This window comes from Embiotoca jacksoni, unplaced genomic scaffold, assembly GCF_022577435.1.
Source record: "Embiotoca jacksoni isolate LCO1_2020_lvr unplaced genomic scaffold, fEmbJac1.0.p SCAF_21, whole genome shotgun sequence".
NCBI classification, from domain to species: domain Eukaryota; kingdom Metazoa; phylum Chordata; class Actinopteri; family Embiotocidae; genus Embiotoca; species Embiotoca jacksoni.
The window spans coordinates 4983730-5001663 of record NW_027185352.1 but is presented as its reverse complement, the minus strand read 5'-3'; the positions used below and the strand labels follow the sequence as shown (position 1 = coordinate 5001663).

General features: G+C 43.9%; 3 protein-coding genes across 3 annotated transcripts in view; 1 reads left to right on the top strand and 2 right to left on the bottom strand.

Moving 5' to 3' along the window:
* Positions 1–1737: 1737 nt before the first annotated feature.
* Positions 1738–8340, bottom strand: selenoo2 (selenoprotein O2). The gene is made up of 9 exons (XM_069156974.1): positions 7907–8340; positions 6276–6479; positions 6012–6189; positions 5757–5887; positions 4456–4733; positions 4180–4351; positions 3650–3835; positions 2799–2955; positions 1738–2323 (listed from the first exon to the last, which is right to left on the bottom strand). The coding sequence occupies exons 1-9, from the start codon at positions 8338–8340 to the stop codon at positions 2165–2167; spliced, it is 1899 nt and encodes a 632-aa protein (XP_069013075.1). The 3' UTR covers positions 1738–2164.
* Positions 8341–9331: 991 nt separating this feature from the next.
* On the top strand, positions 9332–17079 carry LOC138202486 (zinc finger protein 11-like). The gene is made up of 9 exons (XM_069156513.1): positions 9332–9540; positions 10394–10596; positions 10781–10879; positions 11008–11100; positions 11535–11645; positions 12105–12228; positions 12312–13428; positions 14157–14209; positions 14569–17079. Exons 1-9 carry the CDS (start codon positions 9513–9515, stop codon positions 15834–15836), a joined length of 3096 nt encoding a protein of 1031 aa, XP_069012614.1. The 5' UTR covers positions 9332–9512; the 3' UTR covers positions 15837–17079.
* Positions 16101–17934, bottom strand: part of apex1 (APEX nuclease (multifunctional DNA repair enzyme) 1) — a 4183-nt gene continuing 2349 nt past the window's right edge. Inside the window, exons 4-5 of the mRNA XM_069156514.1 lie at positions 17867–17934; positions 16101–17024 (exon numbers count right to left, since the gene is read on the bottom strand). The exon at positions 17867–17934 is cut by the window's right edge and continues 125 nt beyond it. Of these exons, the coding sequence (XP_069012615.1) occupies positions 16510–17024; positions 17867–17934 (583 nt within the window). The 3' untranslated portion in view covers positions 16101–16509. The remainder of the gene's footprint in view (positions 17025–17866) is intronic.

Genomic DNA, 17934 nt, shown 5'->3' with positions numbered 1-17934 from the left:
CTCCTGTGAAACAACAAGTGATTCAAACTTTCCCTTTTGAAATCCCCCTAGTAACAAAATAAATTTTTTGGCTTAAATTGCTTTGAATGTTTGTGGAGATATAAAGATATTAAGCCTCTTATTCTTACTCCTTTTGGTGATGTGTTGTAAAGTTGGCTGTTTTGCCATTCAATTTGGTACAGATATTCATGGTAACCAAAAAATAAACCCAAATAATTGTGGTGAGCCCCTACATGCTTTATGTTGTGCCACCAGGAGGTCAGATTTATCAGTCGTCCAGTGGATTACATTCATCTGTTTAATGGTTTGGCACCACAGACCACAGCACCACCATGTCAAATTTTCCAGACATTCATGCCATTGACATTTGTAGTTTTGAGTGAAATGTCTTGACAGCTATTAGATATTTTGCCATTAAAGACCCAACCAGACCAAAAAGGCTGAAGCCTAATCCACCCAGAGCTTGCCCAAACCAATTTGATCCCCTGGACTAGATTTTTTTGCATCGCAGACAAACCCACCACCAGTCATTGTGTTCATAGAGGGTTTCAGCAGATGGCTCAGGACTCACACACACACACACACACACACACACATTATTTTTGAAATGTAGTAGGTTACAGATTACTAATATGAATTAAGGCATGTAACTATCTTAATTACTTCATCAAAGTAATGTAACTTTTTACATTTGATTACTTTTCAAACAAATGTTTTAAACTGGTCGCCTCACAGCAAGAAGGTTCTGGGTTCGAATCTTGGCCCGGGCCTTCCTGTGTGGAGGTTGCATGTTCTCCCTGTGCCTGCGTGGGTTCTCTCCGGGTACTCTGGCTTCCTCCCACCGTTCAAAGACATGCATGTCAGGTTAATTGGTGGTTCTTAAAACTGACCATCAGTGTAAATGAGAGTGTAAATGGTCTTTGTTTCTGTCTTCCAGCCCCACCGTCAGCCTGTTCAGGATAAAGCGGGTATAGATAATGGATGGATGGATGGATTTTTCAAACTGGACAACAAAGCTTAAAAGTCCTAAAATGTACATTGAATCGTGTCAGTGAAAACTTCAACAGATCTCAGCACTGATTACTGTCAACATTTTATTAAAACTTATCCAATAAATCTTGAATTAATATTACAATGTTTTGATTTTAAAGCATAAAAACAAATCACAACTGAATAGTTAGAAAGAAATATGTCACCATAACCTCAAACCAAGTCTACATTTAGGTGAACAACTGATAATAAAGAAAACAATATATTCAGATGTAACCCCTTTGTAATCACCAACATTTTAAATAGTAACTGCAAATTAATTACATATTTTCTCTCAGTAAGTGTAACTGATTACAATTACATTTATTTTGTAATTTAATTACGTTACATGTCATGTCAACATGTTACATGTAACTAGTCAATCCCCAACACTGGTTCTCTTGTCATTGAACACCCATCTGAGAGGACATATAGCTCTTCATTTCTGTTAATACTTCTGCGTAAATCCAGGGTTTACACATTTTTACACTGAAAGAGTTACATACACAAAATTAAACTGGGGATATGATCAATAAAGTAACATGATTGTGGCAAATTATTGAATAAGTCAAAAATATTAGCAGAAACAGCAAAATTCAAAAAATCTTGTCACATTCAGTAGGTTAACAGAACCATTTTTTTGTATATTAATATTGCTAAAATTCACATTTGTGTTCTTGAATTTTATTCAAGAACTGATCTCCCTGTGTTCCTGGTGTTTCAGGCCCAGACGGGTCATTGTGTGACTGATCATCTGAGCCGTCATACTTCATCAGCAGCTGACTGCTGACCATTCTGTTGTTTTATGCATTACAGTGTATCAATGGTCCTTATTCTTGTCTGCATTTCATAAAATTTACCTTTAGGAACATTTTTGAAAGTTTGATTCACATTGCGCTTCTTTACACATTACGATAAAAGCAAATGATCACACAAACATGAAAGTAGCCCTGTACCAATGAACACTGGAACACACTGGATAACACATCGTCCTCCCCTCAGGAAGCAGGAGAGAAAGTCTGAGGTGGAAATGGAAAATAACTGACGTGCTGGTACCAAAACAGTATTCCCCTTCACACAGCCACAAGTGGAAACAAACCTCTCTCCTTCAGCTGTGTGAGAGGCTCTACGAGGATCAGGTTATACAAATTGTCTGTGCCGAAGCAGGAGGCTTCCCGTCGTATGCAACAGTGAGTCCTCTCCCTTTCTGCTCCTTCCCACCACATGAATCAGGCCCATACAAAGGCTCAGGATCAGAGTATGGATCCTCCAGGACTTGGAGAACCCTGTTGATCTGCAGGACCATGTGGAAATAAGATGACTGTTAAAAACAAGCCCAACTTAACTTGCATAAAACAGAATTTGGATCCCCAAAGAAATACAAATTAAACCACAAACAACACCATTTTTCCTTTCCACTGAAACAAAGTCCATTACAGCCGCTGCAGGTCGAACAGTAAGAAGACTGATTGCTGTTTTTCTCCACCTAGTGGTGGAAAGGTGAAATGACTTATATTCACTTTACTCACTCCCGCTTCAAAAGATGATGCTGTCTTAAAAACGGAGGTAAAAAAAAAAAACCTACTCAGTATCATTTAGTGAAAAATTCACCCTCCTTTGGGACTCTTAAAAGTCAGTCTGTCTGGGTTTACTTGTGTGTCAGAAAATGTAATTTCTCATATGACCAGCAACTGCTTTAATGGACCTGAATGTTCAAATGGAGGTTTCTACACAGAATAAATCAAACTTCACAAATAAAATCGCCTGACCTCAGAGAAGTCTCCATTTTCTGCAGCTTGAATTGCATTCTGGGCAATGTAGTTGCGTAGGACTACCCGGGGGTTGCTGCTGTTCATCACTCTGAGCCTCTCCTTTTTGATAATGGACAAGTCACTTGTAACATCACACTCCCGGGCTAAACGCCTCCTGGTATTACAACACAAGAAAAATTACAGAAAGATGATTTATACCTGCAGAAGCTATGTTTAAAACAACATCAACAGATGATTGGCCTGTTAGGATGAGTGCACCAAGATTAAAATACAGAGCAACAACATTTCTTTCCAAATGATGAATATAAATCTAACTCTGCTTTGGTCTACACAGACTATATTTGGCTCTTTGGCTGCTGAATGCTGCTACATTCACCAGCTAGTTGCTAACTTTGTCTGTCTGCTGTTTGGTGCAGAGCAGGCCGAACACTGTGAATGCTGCTGGAAACAAGGGGCCGGAACCTATCCCAGCTCACTTTGGCCAAAGGCAGGTTACATCCGGGATCACAGGGCCAAAACTTACAGACAGATGTTCACACTCTCATTCACACCTAAGTAACTAACCTGAGGTGCATGTTTTTTGGATGTTGGGAGGAAGCCGGACTATCCGGAAAGAACCCACGCAAGCACAGGGAGAACATGCAAACTCCACACAGAAAGGCCTGGATTGAAACCCTGAACCTTTTTCGCTGTGAGGCAACAATGCTAACCACTGCACCACTGTGACGCCCAATCAAGGACCATTCTGCATATCATTTATTCAAAATTTGTAATATCAGTCACCTTTAAAGAACATGACACATTTTAGGAAGGTGTCGATTGTGCATCTCTTTTTTTCCTTTCCTTACCTGTATCGGCTAATCCAGCGAATCCACTCATCAAACTGCTTTTTCTTGAGCTCATCTTGATCTGTCTCAAGGAGCTCCTTCAGCCGGCCCATTAATTCCAGCTGCTGGGCCACATCTGGCCTGTCTGCCACCATCCCGAACATGACTGGGTTGGTTTGTGCCATTGACAGAATCATCGCCAGTTCACTAGACATAAAAAAAGATGGTAATGCTTGAAGTTGACGATAAATCCAGCTCTAGCCCGGCATGCAGTCCTATATACTGTATGTCTGTCACTGTCTTATCATCCTGCCAAATGTCACAAAACTTACACTGAACTTACATATTGTCTTGGTAAGATTGTCTCCCAAAATGCTAGCATACCAAAAGAAGAACAGATTTGAAAAGAGGGATTCAGTGATTTAAAACCAGTGCAGTAGTCAGCCAGGATTTAATGATCATTCATTGGGAGTATATGGTGGGGTAGCTACGGACTTAACATTGATGTTATAGCTGCTCTTTGAAAAAACATACACCCAACCACCATACACCCCCCTCGGCGGTCCTCCATTGTTGGCTTATTAGCCACCTTAAGCTCTTCAATAGAGGCACAATGCTCCAGGATGAGGTCTACCATTGGTCCCACAGTGGTCCTCTCACTGTCGCCCTCCTCAGGCCAAGGGACTCGGCTCAGCAGGCGGAAGGTGTTGGTGAAATCTGCACCTGAAGAGGCGTGATATCACGGGACTATGATGACACTGCAAGAAGAGGAGGATCTAGAAAAAGTTGCATGATCACATGTCCAGCAATCCTCTGAGTCTTCTTACCTGTGTTGTACATGACACGCAGCAGGTCTGATATGAGCTCGCTGTCCTCTGCCTCCTCTGTTCGCACTAGGCCCAGCTTTTTCCTCATGACACACAAGTAGAAGGTCTCATATGTGGGCATAAATTCATCCAGGATGGCTCCTGCTTCCCCTGCATTGAGCTCAGATCCCAGCGCCTCAGCCAGGCGAGCCAGGTTCCAGCGGCACACGGAGGGCTGGGCTTGGTATGAATAGCGCCTTCTTTTGTCTGAAGCGTTGCAGACGAACTCTGGATCAAATCTGACACAGAGTTTTCAGGTGGAATATGATGCACACTGGCGTGAAGTGTAGGTTTCAGTTACAATATATAAAAATACATAGTAATCTCATTTTTAGAGCTATTTATTTAGGCAGGACTCATTTAACGGAGCAGAAAGGCCTTTTGTCAGACTGTGAAACCTGGTATCCTGCCAAAGCATGTAATACACCTGTCAGTCCACTAGAGGATCCCGTGTCGGTGTCGTGTTTTAGGCGAGCTGGGCGTGAATGTAAGGTGCCTTAGGTTTAGGCACTATAGAACCATTTGGTGGTAAAGGAAAAGATCATAAAACAAGTAATTTTATGTCAATAACATTACACGCATCATAAGGTACTTAAAAAAGATTACAGAAGGTAAATATGCTAAGTAAGTAACTTACTTAAAAATAAATCCATGTTGACTGTTGTTTTCTCACATACTCCAGTTTCCTAGGTGAAAGTCCTTTGTTTGTTCCCATCATAGACTGTATATAAAAGTGGACATAGTTTACAGGTCTGAAAAATGAGTCCAATGCTTGAAGTGCCTTAAACTGCAATGCCACTGAGGGCCACTAGAGGTTGATTCCAAACAGGCTATGGCTCCATAGACTCCAATACTAGGTCAAACAATTTTTTTTCCATGAGTCATTCTCTAAAGTCCCTCTTTCTTGTCAGTTTTCTGGTGGTCGATCTGAATATGATCCCATCATCAATTAGATATTAACCCTCAAAAAGCACATGGGGCATATCTTTGACACTGTTGGTTGTTGATTGGTTCCATCCCCCCAAAAAAACCTCCACCATATGTAGACTTTATCACTTTGTACTTCGTCAAATGGCCTCCTTAAGGGCCTGGTCATACTTGCATGTACTTTTCCCGCCTAGGTGAGGCAAAATGGACACTGACACGGTATCTTCCAGTTGACTGACGGGTGTATTACACGCTTTGGCGTAATGCCAGGTTGCACTATGAGTAATCAAACTGTTAAATACAAACAACATCAACACCAACTTTCAGCTGCCCACCTGTCCATGAAACCAAATGGGCCATAATCCAAAGTCAGACCCAGGATGCTCATGTTGTCCGTGTTAAGAACGCCATGACAAAAACCAACACACTGCCACTGGGCCACTAGCTTTGCAGTTCGCATCATTACCTGGGGATGAACAAGAGCAAAATTGATGGTGAAAATACTAAAACACCAGAATGAAATGAAATAACCTGAAGGGAAACTTGGTCTTAAACAATGTTGACTGTGTGACTTTCTTGTCAGTTCTCACCTCTCTGAAAAATGCCATATTCCTGTCTCTCCGGTTGCTGTGAGCCTGCTGAATGTGAGGATAGAAAGTCTCAACGACATAATCCAGCAGCTGAGCCCGGATATTATGCCGCCCTGCACTGGGACCCTGCAGGCCTGAGAATTCATCTCGGCCCAGAAAGATCTCAAAAGAGCCAAACCTTTTCAGAAAAAGGAAAAACTTAACACAACATCCATATTCTTACAGATAAAAAAACATGTTCTGTGCTGATAAAAGTCTGAAAACCTGATGAAGGTAGGGGCGAGACGCAGGACGACTGAGCAGCGCTCACGAATGCGTCGGCCACTGTTGAGTGGATCTCTGCTGACATAAAGGTCAGAGGTCACAAGGGAGGCTGCGCGGGTGCTGGGTATCCCCAGGGCAGCCATGGCCTCGCTGCACAGGAACTCTCTGATGCTGGAGCGGAGAACCTTCCTGCCATCACCATCTCTGAGGAAATCAAAATGTATTACAGATTTGTTTGGTATTCAACTCTGACTAACACATGAATGAGCCAGATTGTACACTGCCTTCAAAATAGGAAATACAGTATGACAGTAATGTTTAGTGTCTGCCACCTATTCTGTATGAAAAAGAACGGCATTACAATTTTTTTTTTGCCTTTGCAGTAGTTATATAAAAGCAGATGTCTAAAAAAATCAAGCATAAATTAAAAAAAAGAAATGGTTGAACCAGGAAATGAGAGGCCTACCATGCAATGGATTATTACTGACAATGAAAAGAAACATTGTTGTTGTTGTACTCGTATGTTGTCTAATTATGTTTTAATTTTACTAATTTATTCTGATTAGCATAAATATTCACCACCTCCCAACCACCCAGACTGTTGTAACCCACTTCAGTTCGATTCAAAAGGTGATCTGTATGAATCTGGGCCATTCAGTTCAATTCCTATGATTTGACAGCTTTTTCTAGAACTTTCAGCTGCTTCTCATGGTCCTCCTCAGTGGATTGGGTTTCCTCAGTTCTCAAAACTCAGTTTATTCACTGAGTATAACAAAAAAATCCTTTGGATAAAAGCAGGTAAGTGACATTTTTTTTTTCTGTTTTTAAGGTCAACCCTTACAGAAAAAACACAAGTTTCCCATGTTTTCCACATGTAAACACATGCATGACACATGTTGCAACATATGATAACATGGGGAAAATATGTGGAAGGTATTCACATGGGGATCTACATGTACTTCACACAATACATCATTAAATTGTTGCAAAACCACAATGTTTCCCATGGGCAAAATTCATGTTTGACATGTGCACAACACACGTGTCTATGATCATGAGTTTTTGTAGGCCTACATGTGAAATTAATTTGGTTTTTCTGTAGCGGAAGAATTACCTTACAAGCTGAATGCCAATCATATTCATTTTCCCTCTATTTTTGAAGACAAAACGTGCAGTGTAAGGGGGACACTTTATATGTTCATGCAAGCAATTCGTCGACCATCTGAGCCCAATTCACTGCCACATATAAATAACAGTTGTGTCAGTGGCAAACCGACCACTGACAGGTCGATTTGAGGTTGTTGTGGGGTAGCCAGTGTGAAATGAAGCGAGATTGGACCACATGAGAATAAGAAACTGTGTTCAGCTGGAAAGGCTGGAGGTGTAGTGTTGACTGCACACAGCTGTTCAGGAACAGGGAATACAATTGATGTGTGCCAAGCAGTTAAGCTTTTAAGCAGCTCTGCTGGCGTTAATGGATTCACATGCCTCTGGTGACAAAGGCTTGTGAACGATTTTCTGTGTTGCCTTGTTTTGTTCCAGATATACAGTTGATGAATGAGATTTTCCATGTATATGAATGGAAAGATTTTCCTAAAAGTAGCAGTCATTAAATTCCAAACTAAAGTTACCTGGAGTAAGGTGTGACACCTGCACCCTTCACCTGAATCTCCCATCGCCCACAAGTGTCCGACTCCACCTCCCCCAGGTACATCACCGCTCCATCTCCCAGTTGACCCGCAAACAGCCCGAACTGGTGGCCGCAGTAGCAGTGCGCAGCCGTCTCGGAGCCCGGCAACAGCCTGGAGCCGCTCAAATACTCCGCAGCCAGAGGATCTGTCAGCACGTCCTGCGCACTCAGGCCGAGCAGAGACAGCGCTGGCTGTGACAGGGCCACGAAGCTGGGCCGGACCAGGGGTTGAAGAGCCCGAATCCGGGAGAAACACGCCGCTGGGACCGTTCGGGAACCGGGCTGCTCCGACTCATCCACCGGCAGCTTCTTCAGCGCGGTGTTGCTGAAATGTAAGCGCTTCAGAGCCGAGGGCGCGCACTGAGACGACTCCATGAAGACTTTGTGCAGCTTAATCAGGACTTCCTGCCTCCACACGTTCAACCTGAGACTGCCTCTCCAGCATACGACAGATCTACCCTTACATCCATCCTACGTTTCTCATCTTCTGTCCAGATCTGAAAGGCCTTCCAAAGAGCCAACAAAGACCAATGGCCTAAAACGAGGCTTTGGAACATACTGACAGGAAGCAGTCTCATTCACAGGAGGATGGACCAGCTCCTCATTCACAGTGCAAATAAAGCATCCCTTTTTACACAGACTTCTGAGCATTGAGGAGAAGGAACATCTTTTAGCACATTACTTGTATATTAATGAAAACCAGATCCTTGGTGAAAAACACTGACTGGCAGTGTTCTTACTGGGTGTCTGTGAATAGTGCAGAAACAATAAATGTTAGTATTTCTAAAGTTGTGAAGAACTTGTCATTCATATTGTTTTTACAGTAGGCTATGTGAAATAGCACACAAACATCCACTCAACTATGACGGATATATTTTCTGCTGGTACCTATGTTTGCCCTGATGTTGGTTTTATCTCGTAGTTTCTCAGTGCTGACAGAATTGTGACTGGCAAAATGGTTTGAAGAAGAAAAAAAATGCCATTGGTGTCTTACTGTTCATCTGCGCTTTATCCATGATGTATCTATCACACTTTTTAATCAATAAATAAAAACAATAGCCTACTAAATATCTCTCTGAGGTTTGGCGCAACACTGTTCAGGACCATGAAAAAAAAAAATACAATGAGTCAATATGTTCAGTTATTTTCCATCAAATCTGAAAAAAAAAAAAAAATCATTATTCATTTAAAAAGAAAAAAGGCAGGGGCAGTGCGTTGTTGGCGCACAAGTGGTGATACAAAGAGCCGCCAGTAGATGGCGGTAACGACCAGAAGAACGTCACGTGCCTCAAACAAACAAAGACGTGAAGAAGACGACAGTTCAAAAACAAATAAATTGCACCCTGTAAATGTGCGTGTTGGTCATTTATCCGTCCGATAAGACCGCTTCTTTTAATGTAGAGGAGACGTGTCGCAGTGGTTTAGACGCCACGTTGAGGTTCGTGTCTTCTTCCAACGACCAAAACATAACGGTAGTTACTGTGGCCGGGGAGCTAGCCAGCCGGCTAACTGCAGCGAGCCACAGCCAGTCAAACTTTTCTGAGAAGATGGACTCTGGTGTTTTCACGGCCAAAGGTTGGTTTGTCGACGAAAACCTACAACGAATAATAAAAAAAACAACAACACACATTTATTGAACCACTTGGAGTTGGTAACAGTTGGGTAGATCGCTGACTTTTAGTTCGTACAGATGTTTTGGCTCGTGTGTATGAAAGTGAGCTATCCTCTGATAGTAACGTGTTTTATTAGTGAATCACGTGACGCGTGTTGTTGTGTGGACATCAGAGGTGTGTGGACATCAGAGGTGGACAATCAGGTGTGTGGACATCAGAGGTGTGTGGACATCAGAGGTGGACAATCAGGTGTGTGGACATCAGAGGTGTGTGGACAATCAGAGGTGTGTGGACAATCAGGTGTGTGGACATCAGAGGTGTGTGGACATCAGAGGTGTGTGGACAATCAGTGTGTGGACAATCAGAGGTGTGTGGACATCAGGTGTGTGGACAATCAGAGGTGTGTGGACATCAGTGTGTGGACAATCAGCTGATGGTTTCAGCAACAGTGTTGTTATTGAACAGACACTTGGAGGATGCGTTCAAAACCAATAGCTGCTCTTGGCGCTGATTATCAAGATAACTACACATAATTATAGTTTAATCATAATGCTGCTGTGTAATAAAAAAAAAAAACAATGTCTGAATGAGTTTTTAAATAACTGCTGCTGTAAATAACAGCCCGAGTGTTGACTTCTCATCATCCGGTATCCTCATGATTAACACGCCTACGTGTGATTTCCCCTTCATAGACAGGAACATCTTGTTAGACTAAGAAAATAAAAGCTTTTGTGAGGATTGAAGGGACGGACAGCTGCTGCTGCATTCACTTTCAGTCTGAGCACTTTTTCTGTTTTTTTTTTTTTTTTTTCCAGGTGACTGCTTTCCTCTGGCGTCACTGCGCCTCCTCGTCTCACCTCTCCAGCTCATGTCAGCCTCCATGTGGCAGGTGCTGAAGAAACAAGATGTCATGAACTACTGGACGGTGGCTGAGTTTGTCTCCTTGGCGGTGGACATGGTCCCAGAGCTGCTAATGTACAAGCACAGGACTCAACTTAACCTGGGATTAAGAGCTAGGGTGAGTCCTCGCATGATGCATGTACAGAAAAGTTAAAGAAAAACTTAGGCTTTGGTTGGTTATCCTCATTTTCATACGACTAAATATGTTGCTACGTATGAAGGAGGTTAGGATACAATACATACAGCTCATGAACTTCATGAATAAAGGAACATTTTGGCATATTTTTATTTCTCTTCAACAGTATGTTCTTGAGTTGTGCCGAAGTGAACAGCTCGTAAAACCTGAGTTCATCTTATCTCACCTGGACAAGATGAAATCACCACAGCCCACCCTGGACGATGTAAGTGTTGACTGTCGAGATGAATTGAGTTGTCATATTCTGATTGCTTTTGTACCTTTAAATTCTTACCACTCTTGTAGCTGTTGAGCTGTGACCCTGAAAGTGTTTCATGTTTATGCTGTTTGCAGGTAAATGAACCAGAAGAGGAGGTGACGGTTCACTTTCTTGAGTTGATTCAGACTCTGCTCAAAGATCCTGAAGAGAGACGAGACTTTTTCTTGGTGAGGCAGCATCGCTTACTACTAATAATGTTACTTGCTTTTATTGGGTATTTTGTATAAAGCTGGGGTTTGTCACATGTACACCTGTAGCTGGTTGTTGGTGTTAGCAGGTGGGACGGATGGCTTTCAGACATGTTTGAATTATCATCATTACATTATTGGTATTGCACATTCTGTACTGTTTAGTGCAGTTAATAAATATGAATTGAATGAACATGAACAAAATACAGAAAAATAGACAATAATTTATAATATCAATATAATAGATAAAATGGCAATAGCAAAAACAAAAGTAAGATATTATCTTTAAGGGGTAAAACATTAAAAAATAAAAGTAAAAAAAAAAAAAAAGCAGAAATGGCAGGAATTACTGACTTTGGTTTTGTATCTGTGATGCATTAAAATTCATCACTCTCTCTTCTATTCTTTCAAAGGAGGTCTTCCCTGCAGACTATGGACCTCAGTATGACCGTGATCTGCAGACCCTGTTTTGGGAGTTCCTCTGTCGACTAGCTCAGCTGTTGCCAGTTCCCGACCTCGAGCAGGTGAGAGCTGTAATTTCAACAAATAAAAAAAGGAGTAACACTGTCTCGCATAAAACTAAAACGAAGTAATAGTAATTTGAGTAGTTGTCTTGTGCAATACAGTCCAGCAGTGCTCCTGGACCATTATATAAACACTGATGAATTAGTACAGGGGAAATATTACATTACACTCAGAGGCATTGCCTACAAAGACCATTAGAGGGTGTATTTAGTTCATAAATAACTCCTAGGTTGATTGTACCGTAGGTTTATCAGTCCGTGTAAAACGTCTGGAACTAACCCCTATACATATAACCTCCTTAAAGAATATTACTGACTAATAATTAGTCTTATAGCTGTTTGATCTGCCAGTCTGGTGTCTTCGTGTTGTATTTTCGCAGTTAAAATCTGTGCTTAAGCTTGAACTATATTTCTGCTCTCGTAGCTCTATCGTGACATGTTTTCATACATTTCCCGCAGACTGTTTCATGGCTCGGAGCCGAACGCTCTGTGTTGGAGGATTGTGTGAATTCAGTCTCTGAGCCCACACACCTGAAAAATCTGCTCCAGCACCACAAACACCTCGGGCATTTAGAGCAACATAGTAAGCTACTTTCCACAATCCCATTTATTATATTTTACTATTAAAGTGACTGTGTCATGTGTCTTCCTTGTCCTTTTATGCAGTTCCTCCTTCTAGCATGGGCGACAGCATCCTCCCCTCACTCTCTGCAGTTCCCCCCAGCAGAGTGTCAAAACCTACGGAACAGCCCGGCCAGTCAGATCCACCGCAAGGCCTCAGTGAGGGCACACACACGGTATCGTTTGTGGATGGTGTGGCGGTGGAAATAATTACAGTGACCGATTATGCGGAGGTTGAATTAGGCACAAGCATCGAGGTGGTGATGGGAGAAAACTGCTTTGAAGGAGCTGATGCTGGCACAGTGGCTGAAGATCTGCTGGAGGTGCTTCCTGAAGGGCAGACCAGGGAAGAGGAGGCAGGTGGAGCAGAAGAGGAAGCAACACAAGGAACTGTTAGAAGTTGTTTGACAAACACTTATCCAGAAGTGAACAAGGATGACTCGGCGTCCTCCCTACATAAAATCTCTGTGGGACCGCATGACTGCCCAGACTGCGAGAAGAAATTTAAGTTTGCCTCCTCGCTAATCGCCCACAGGGTCATCCACACCGGAGAGCGGCCGCACCGCTGCGGCGACTGCGGCCGCTGCTTCTCCTTCAGGCAGTCCCTCGACAGGCACAGACACACGCACAAAGCTGGACGCAAGTACAGCTGCGTCATCTGCAGGGAGACTTTCCAGTCCTTGTCGGCCCGCAGGGAGCACAAGCAAACACACATGGAAGACGGTGTTTACACGTGCCGCCGGTGCAGGAAGACATTCAACTGGGAGCTGGCCCTCGCGAGGCACCTGAAATCTCACACTGACGATCACGATACAAACGGGTCCACGGGGAGCTGGGAGGAAGGGCGAGAGGTTGCAGCAGATGTCAAGGAGGCTCACGTTGACCTTGCTGAGCTTGACCGCCAGGTGCAAGCTGATGACAATGGTGATCTGCATCCAGAGAGCGCCGAGGTTCAGAGCAATGAGGGTCCCGACGCCGGAGGAACCTTCCCCGAACTTTACAGTGATGTCATCTCCCCTGTCAAGGTCCGCACAAGCGGGCGCAAACGTCGTCCGACCATGAAGATCCAGGTGATAAATTTACAGAAGCGCATGAACATGAAGAAAAAGAAGGAGATCACCAGGGTGAACGCTCCTGCCCTCAAACCGCTGCCTTTCAACTGGTAAAATCTTCTGTCTCCTGCAACTATTCTTGAAGTTTTCCTGTTTTACTCATTTCTGATGTTTTCCTGCTGGTTCAGTGAGACATGATTGCAGGAACTCACTCTCTTTATGCCAGTTCAGACAAAGATTCACGATGAGATGATTTGAAGCCTGCACCAAAGCAACCAGACGACAGTGTAGCATCTCCATAGCAACGACTCTCCGTACTTCTGTTTTAACTGCTGGCGTTTTTGTAGCTGGATATAATTTGTAGCTTCTCAAAACATGAATGAGAATAGTGATATTGAGTCACTCAAATTAATGAGGTGATCTTCTCTTGTGTTGCGTTCAAAACTCTTCCATGTCAATCAGCCGACAGTTTATAACCGTGACCGGATGACTTTGCTTTGAGCTGATTGGCTGATGAAAGACGAGACGTTTCTAAGGCCGCCAGCTGCTGATTTAAAAAAGCTCTCAGGCGACATCGCCAGCTGGTTTGAGTCGAGCTGAGTCTGGACAGTTCACACTACTGCAACAGTTTGGTGTCATCATGAATCTTTGGTCTGAATTGGGCTTAAAACACGATTAACTGAATAACTGTGGAAAAGAGAAAATTCCTATTTTAAGTCCATGTTTGATGTCCGATTTAGTACAGAAATATAATGTACTTCATTGTGTCTGGTTGAATATATCATGGTGACTGCTGTGAGGCTGATTAACATGATTCTTCTTCTTTTCTCTGTTACAGTGCAGAACACTCTTATGGGTCATCCATCGTCTCATCGAAGGATGGTGATGAAGGTGAGTGTTCATTTTTAGAAGTAGCTATTTGAATCTTTTTCACCACAATTACAGAATCACAGAGATAGGAGGACATTGCATGATATTTAAAAAGACCACAAATCCCAAGAGAAGTCATTTGTCCATAACGGTAAGGAAATTACACGTTCTGAAAAAATAGAAAGGTTTTTTCCAAAGAAAAGGGGCAAACTTATGTAAACAAAATAGAAAATGACTAAACTACTAAACAAGGAACTGTTAGTGAAAATACTTTTTATGGAACAAATGTAAAAGTCCAAAATGATATAATTTCTTAGCACAATGTTGAATTCTTGCTCCAGTTTGTAATTTTGTATTTTTTTTTTCTCCCCTCCATAAAGTTTCTGCAGCAGACGGCTCACAGGCTGCGTTCTCCTGTCCAAAGTGCTCCTTCCACCACTCAGAGGAAGTGCAGGTCCAGCACCACATTGATAAGGTCCACTCTGCTGGGTCTGCGGAGGACGAGTCGTCCCTCCTGGGCCTCGCCGATGAAGAGGGACACTTTAGTTGTTCAGACTGTGAGAAGAGCTTCAGGTTCCAGTCTTTACTAAAAGCCCACGAGCGCATCCACACAGGCGAGCAGCCCTTCTTGTGCTCCCAGTGCGGACGGCGGTTCTCCTTCAAGCAGTCGCTGGAGAGGCACAAGCAGACGCACAAGTCGGGACGCACGTACGAGTGTCTGATCTGCGGGGAGTTCTTCAAGTCCATGGCCGCTCAGAGGGAGCACAAGAGCACCCACATGGAGAACGGCGAGTACCTGTGCTCCGAGTGTGGTCGGGCGTTCACCTGGAAGTCGGCGCTGGTGAGGCACCTGAAGACTCACGGAGAGGACGCTGACAAGGTGGAGCTTCCTTTCAAATGCCCGCGCTGCGACCTTGGCTTCAGCTGCGCCAGCTACCTCAACAGGCACCTCCAGACTCACCAAGAAGAAAGAGTTCACACTTGCAACTGCGGGAAGAGCTTCGCCTACCGGGCAGCTCTCACCGCACACCAGCGCATCCATCAGAAAGAGCGGCCGCACACGTGCACACAGTGCGGCAAGGGCTTCCTCTACAAGGGCGGTCTGCTGAGCCACATGAAGATCCACTCGGAGGAAATGCCCTTCATGTGTTCCTTCTGCGGCAAGAGCTTCAAGAGGGAGCGGAACATGAAGAAACACGAGCGCTGCCACACACGGGAGGACGTTTTCAGCTGCTCACAGTGCGACAAGAGTTTCGTCTACAAGGCGACGCTGACCAGACACGAGCTGACGCATTCGGGCGAGAGGCCGTTCCTCTGCTCCGACTGCGGGAAGGGCTTCTTCTCCTACGCCGAGCTTTTGAAGCACGAGCGTTTCCACACGGGACACAAGCCCTTCCAGTGCCCACACTGTGGGAAGAGATTCACTCAGTCCTGCTACCTGACCATCCACCTGCGCTACCACACCGGGGTCCGGCCGTACGCCTGCACAGAGTGCGACAAGAGCTTCCTGAGCGCCAACCGGCTGAAGAGACACCAGCGAACACATTCGGGGGAGAAACCGTTCCTCTGCGTAGAGTGTGGGAAGGGATTCAGGCAGTCCTATAATCTCAAAATGCATCAGCGTACACACGCGATGAAGTTAACATAGACACTTATTGATCTGCAGAGTCATATTTTGGAGATTTGAATTGAGATTATAACATTGTTTTAAATGCGACAAAAGAAGCATTATTGTTTTATCTCCTTTGCAACCGCAGTGAACTGCATCTATTCTAGAAATGTCTTCCACTTTATTTCCGTTATATTGAATACATTGGATTTCCAGGCTGTGTTGCAATTAGAGCACACTGAGTAGAGGAATGTGATTCTCTTATCTTGCCACAAAAATCCTCAAATAATGAATAGAGGCCGGTTCTATATAAACTCCGTTTTTATTGACAAATGTGGGCCAGTTTTACAACAGAAAATGTAACACCGGTTTGAAAAAGAAGCTTAAAGACATTTTATTTTAACAGCAGTGGTTTCTTTTCAACAGCAACACATGTTGCAGGTTCTGAAAATCAGCTTAGACATTTAGACATGTAGTGTTACGTCTTCATAGAAATGGCAAAAGGAAATGAGACGTACATCACGGGGTTTACCGACAAACTTCAATTACAATTTTATAAATGTTTCATGTGACAAACTGAAGAAAAGCGTACTAAACAACTAAGCTACAGCTAGTAGAAGTTACCTCACTGTGGCTGACACGCTGGCATACATGGTAGTTTGATCCAAGGGGGAAGTATCAAGAGAAGTAACCCTGCTGACCACCCGGGGAGCTACACAGCCAGGTGCAGAGTGATGGGGCAGTGGTCGCTCCCCATCGCCTGGTTGCGGATCTTGCTGTCGCACAGGCCCGACAGCAGCGAGGTCGAGAGCACGAAGTAGTCGAGCCTCCAGCCCACGTTCTTTGAGCGGGAGTTCATCATGTAGGTCCAGAAGGTGTAGGCGTTGGTCTGCTCGGGGTACAGCTCGCGGAAGCTGTCGGTGAAGCCGGCCGCCAGCAGCTGGCTGAAGCCCTCGCGCTCCTCGGGGGTGAAGCCCGCGCTCTTCTTGTTGCCCTTGGGGTTCTTCAGGTCGATCTCCAGGTGGGCGACGTTGAGGTCGCCGCACAGCACCAGGGGCTTCTGCATGTCCAGCTCGCTCAGGTACGCCCGGAAGTCCTCGTCCCAGGTTTTGCGGTAATCGAGGCGCACGAGCCCTCTGCCGGAGTTCGGCACGTAGGTAGTCACCAGGTAGAAGTCGGGGAACTCGGCAGTGATGACGCGGCCCTCCTTGTCATGCTCCTCTTTGCCTGGAAGATGGAGGAGTTTCTTTTTTTATTAAACAAGACATCAGACAAACTGTCACCTCAATCGTTTATTGTGAATGTGTGATTGTGTTCAAATTGAAATGAAGGGCAAGAAGGACCGTCTGAAGGTCAAGTCACTTTTGGGTTTTCTTTGCACTATTTGCAACGAACACAATATGACAGTTTGTTTTTGATTAGATTGGATTCAATTTAGACTTTATTAATCCCACAGTGGGGAAATTTAGTCGCCACAGCAGCATAGAAAAAACAAAGAAGGTGCAAACAGTATGAACAAATTTACAAATACATACGAGATATAAGATATAAGATAGATTTGTTGCAGCAGCAGCTCAAGAGTTTGGTAAACATGCTCAATTGTTTTCTTACAGTTAGTCATCTGTACAGGAGCTGGTTAGCTTAGCACGACTAGAGAAGACGAAATGACGAGTCTTAACTCTTTCCAAGGGTAACAAGAGCCAACTCCCAGCATCTTTAAAGATCCATAATGACCAAATGATCACTTGTTTCTTTAATCCGTACAGAACCTGAAGTGTGAAACCAACTATTTGTTGTTTTACTGTGATCATGTGCCGGTTGTGAGAGCAGCAAGACACCAGTGGAGAGTCAAGAAACAGTCCTGCATACGACCCAATTCTATTTCCCAACATGTTGCACCAGTCCTTTAACCATGTGTGTGGAGGTGTAGGTACTCAAAATTAGATTTTTGTAATTTACAACATTTCAGATTTAAAAACTATTTATTCAGTGGTGTGAATGGCTAACTTTGTTTATTTTTTTGCTATTTATCGGCACACTTGACAACAGCATGCAAAGTCGCCACTCACCGATCCCAAAGGTCACTTTGATGGGTTCAGTCTTGCAGAGCATGGCCACACCGCTGTAACCCTCCTTT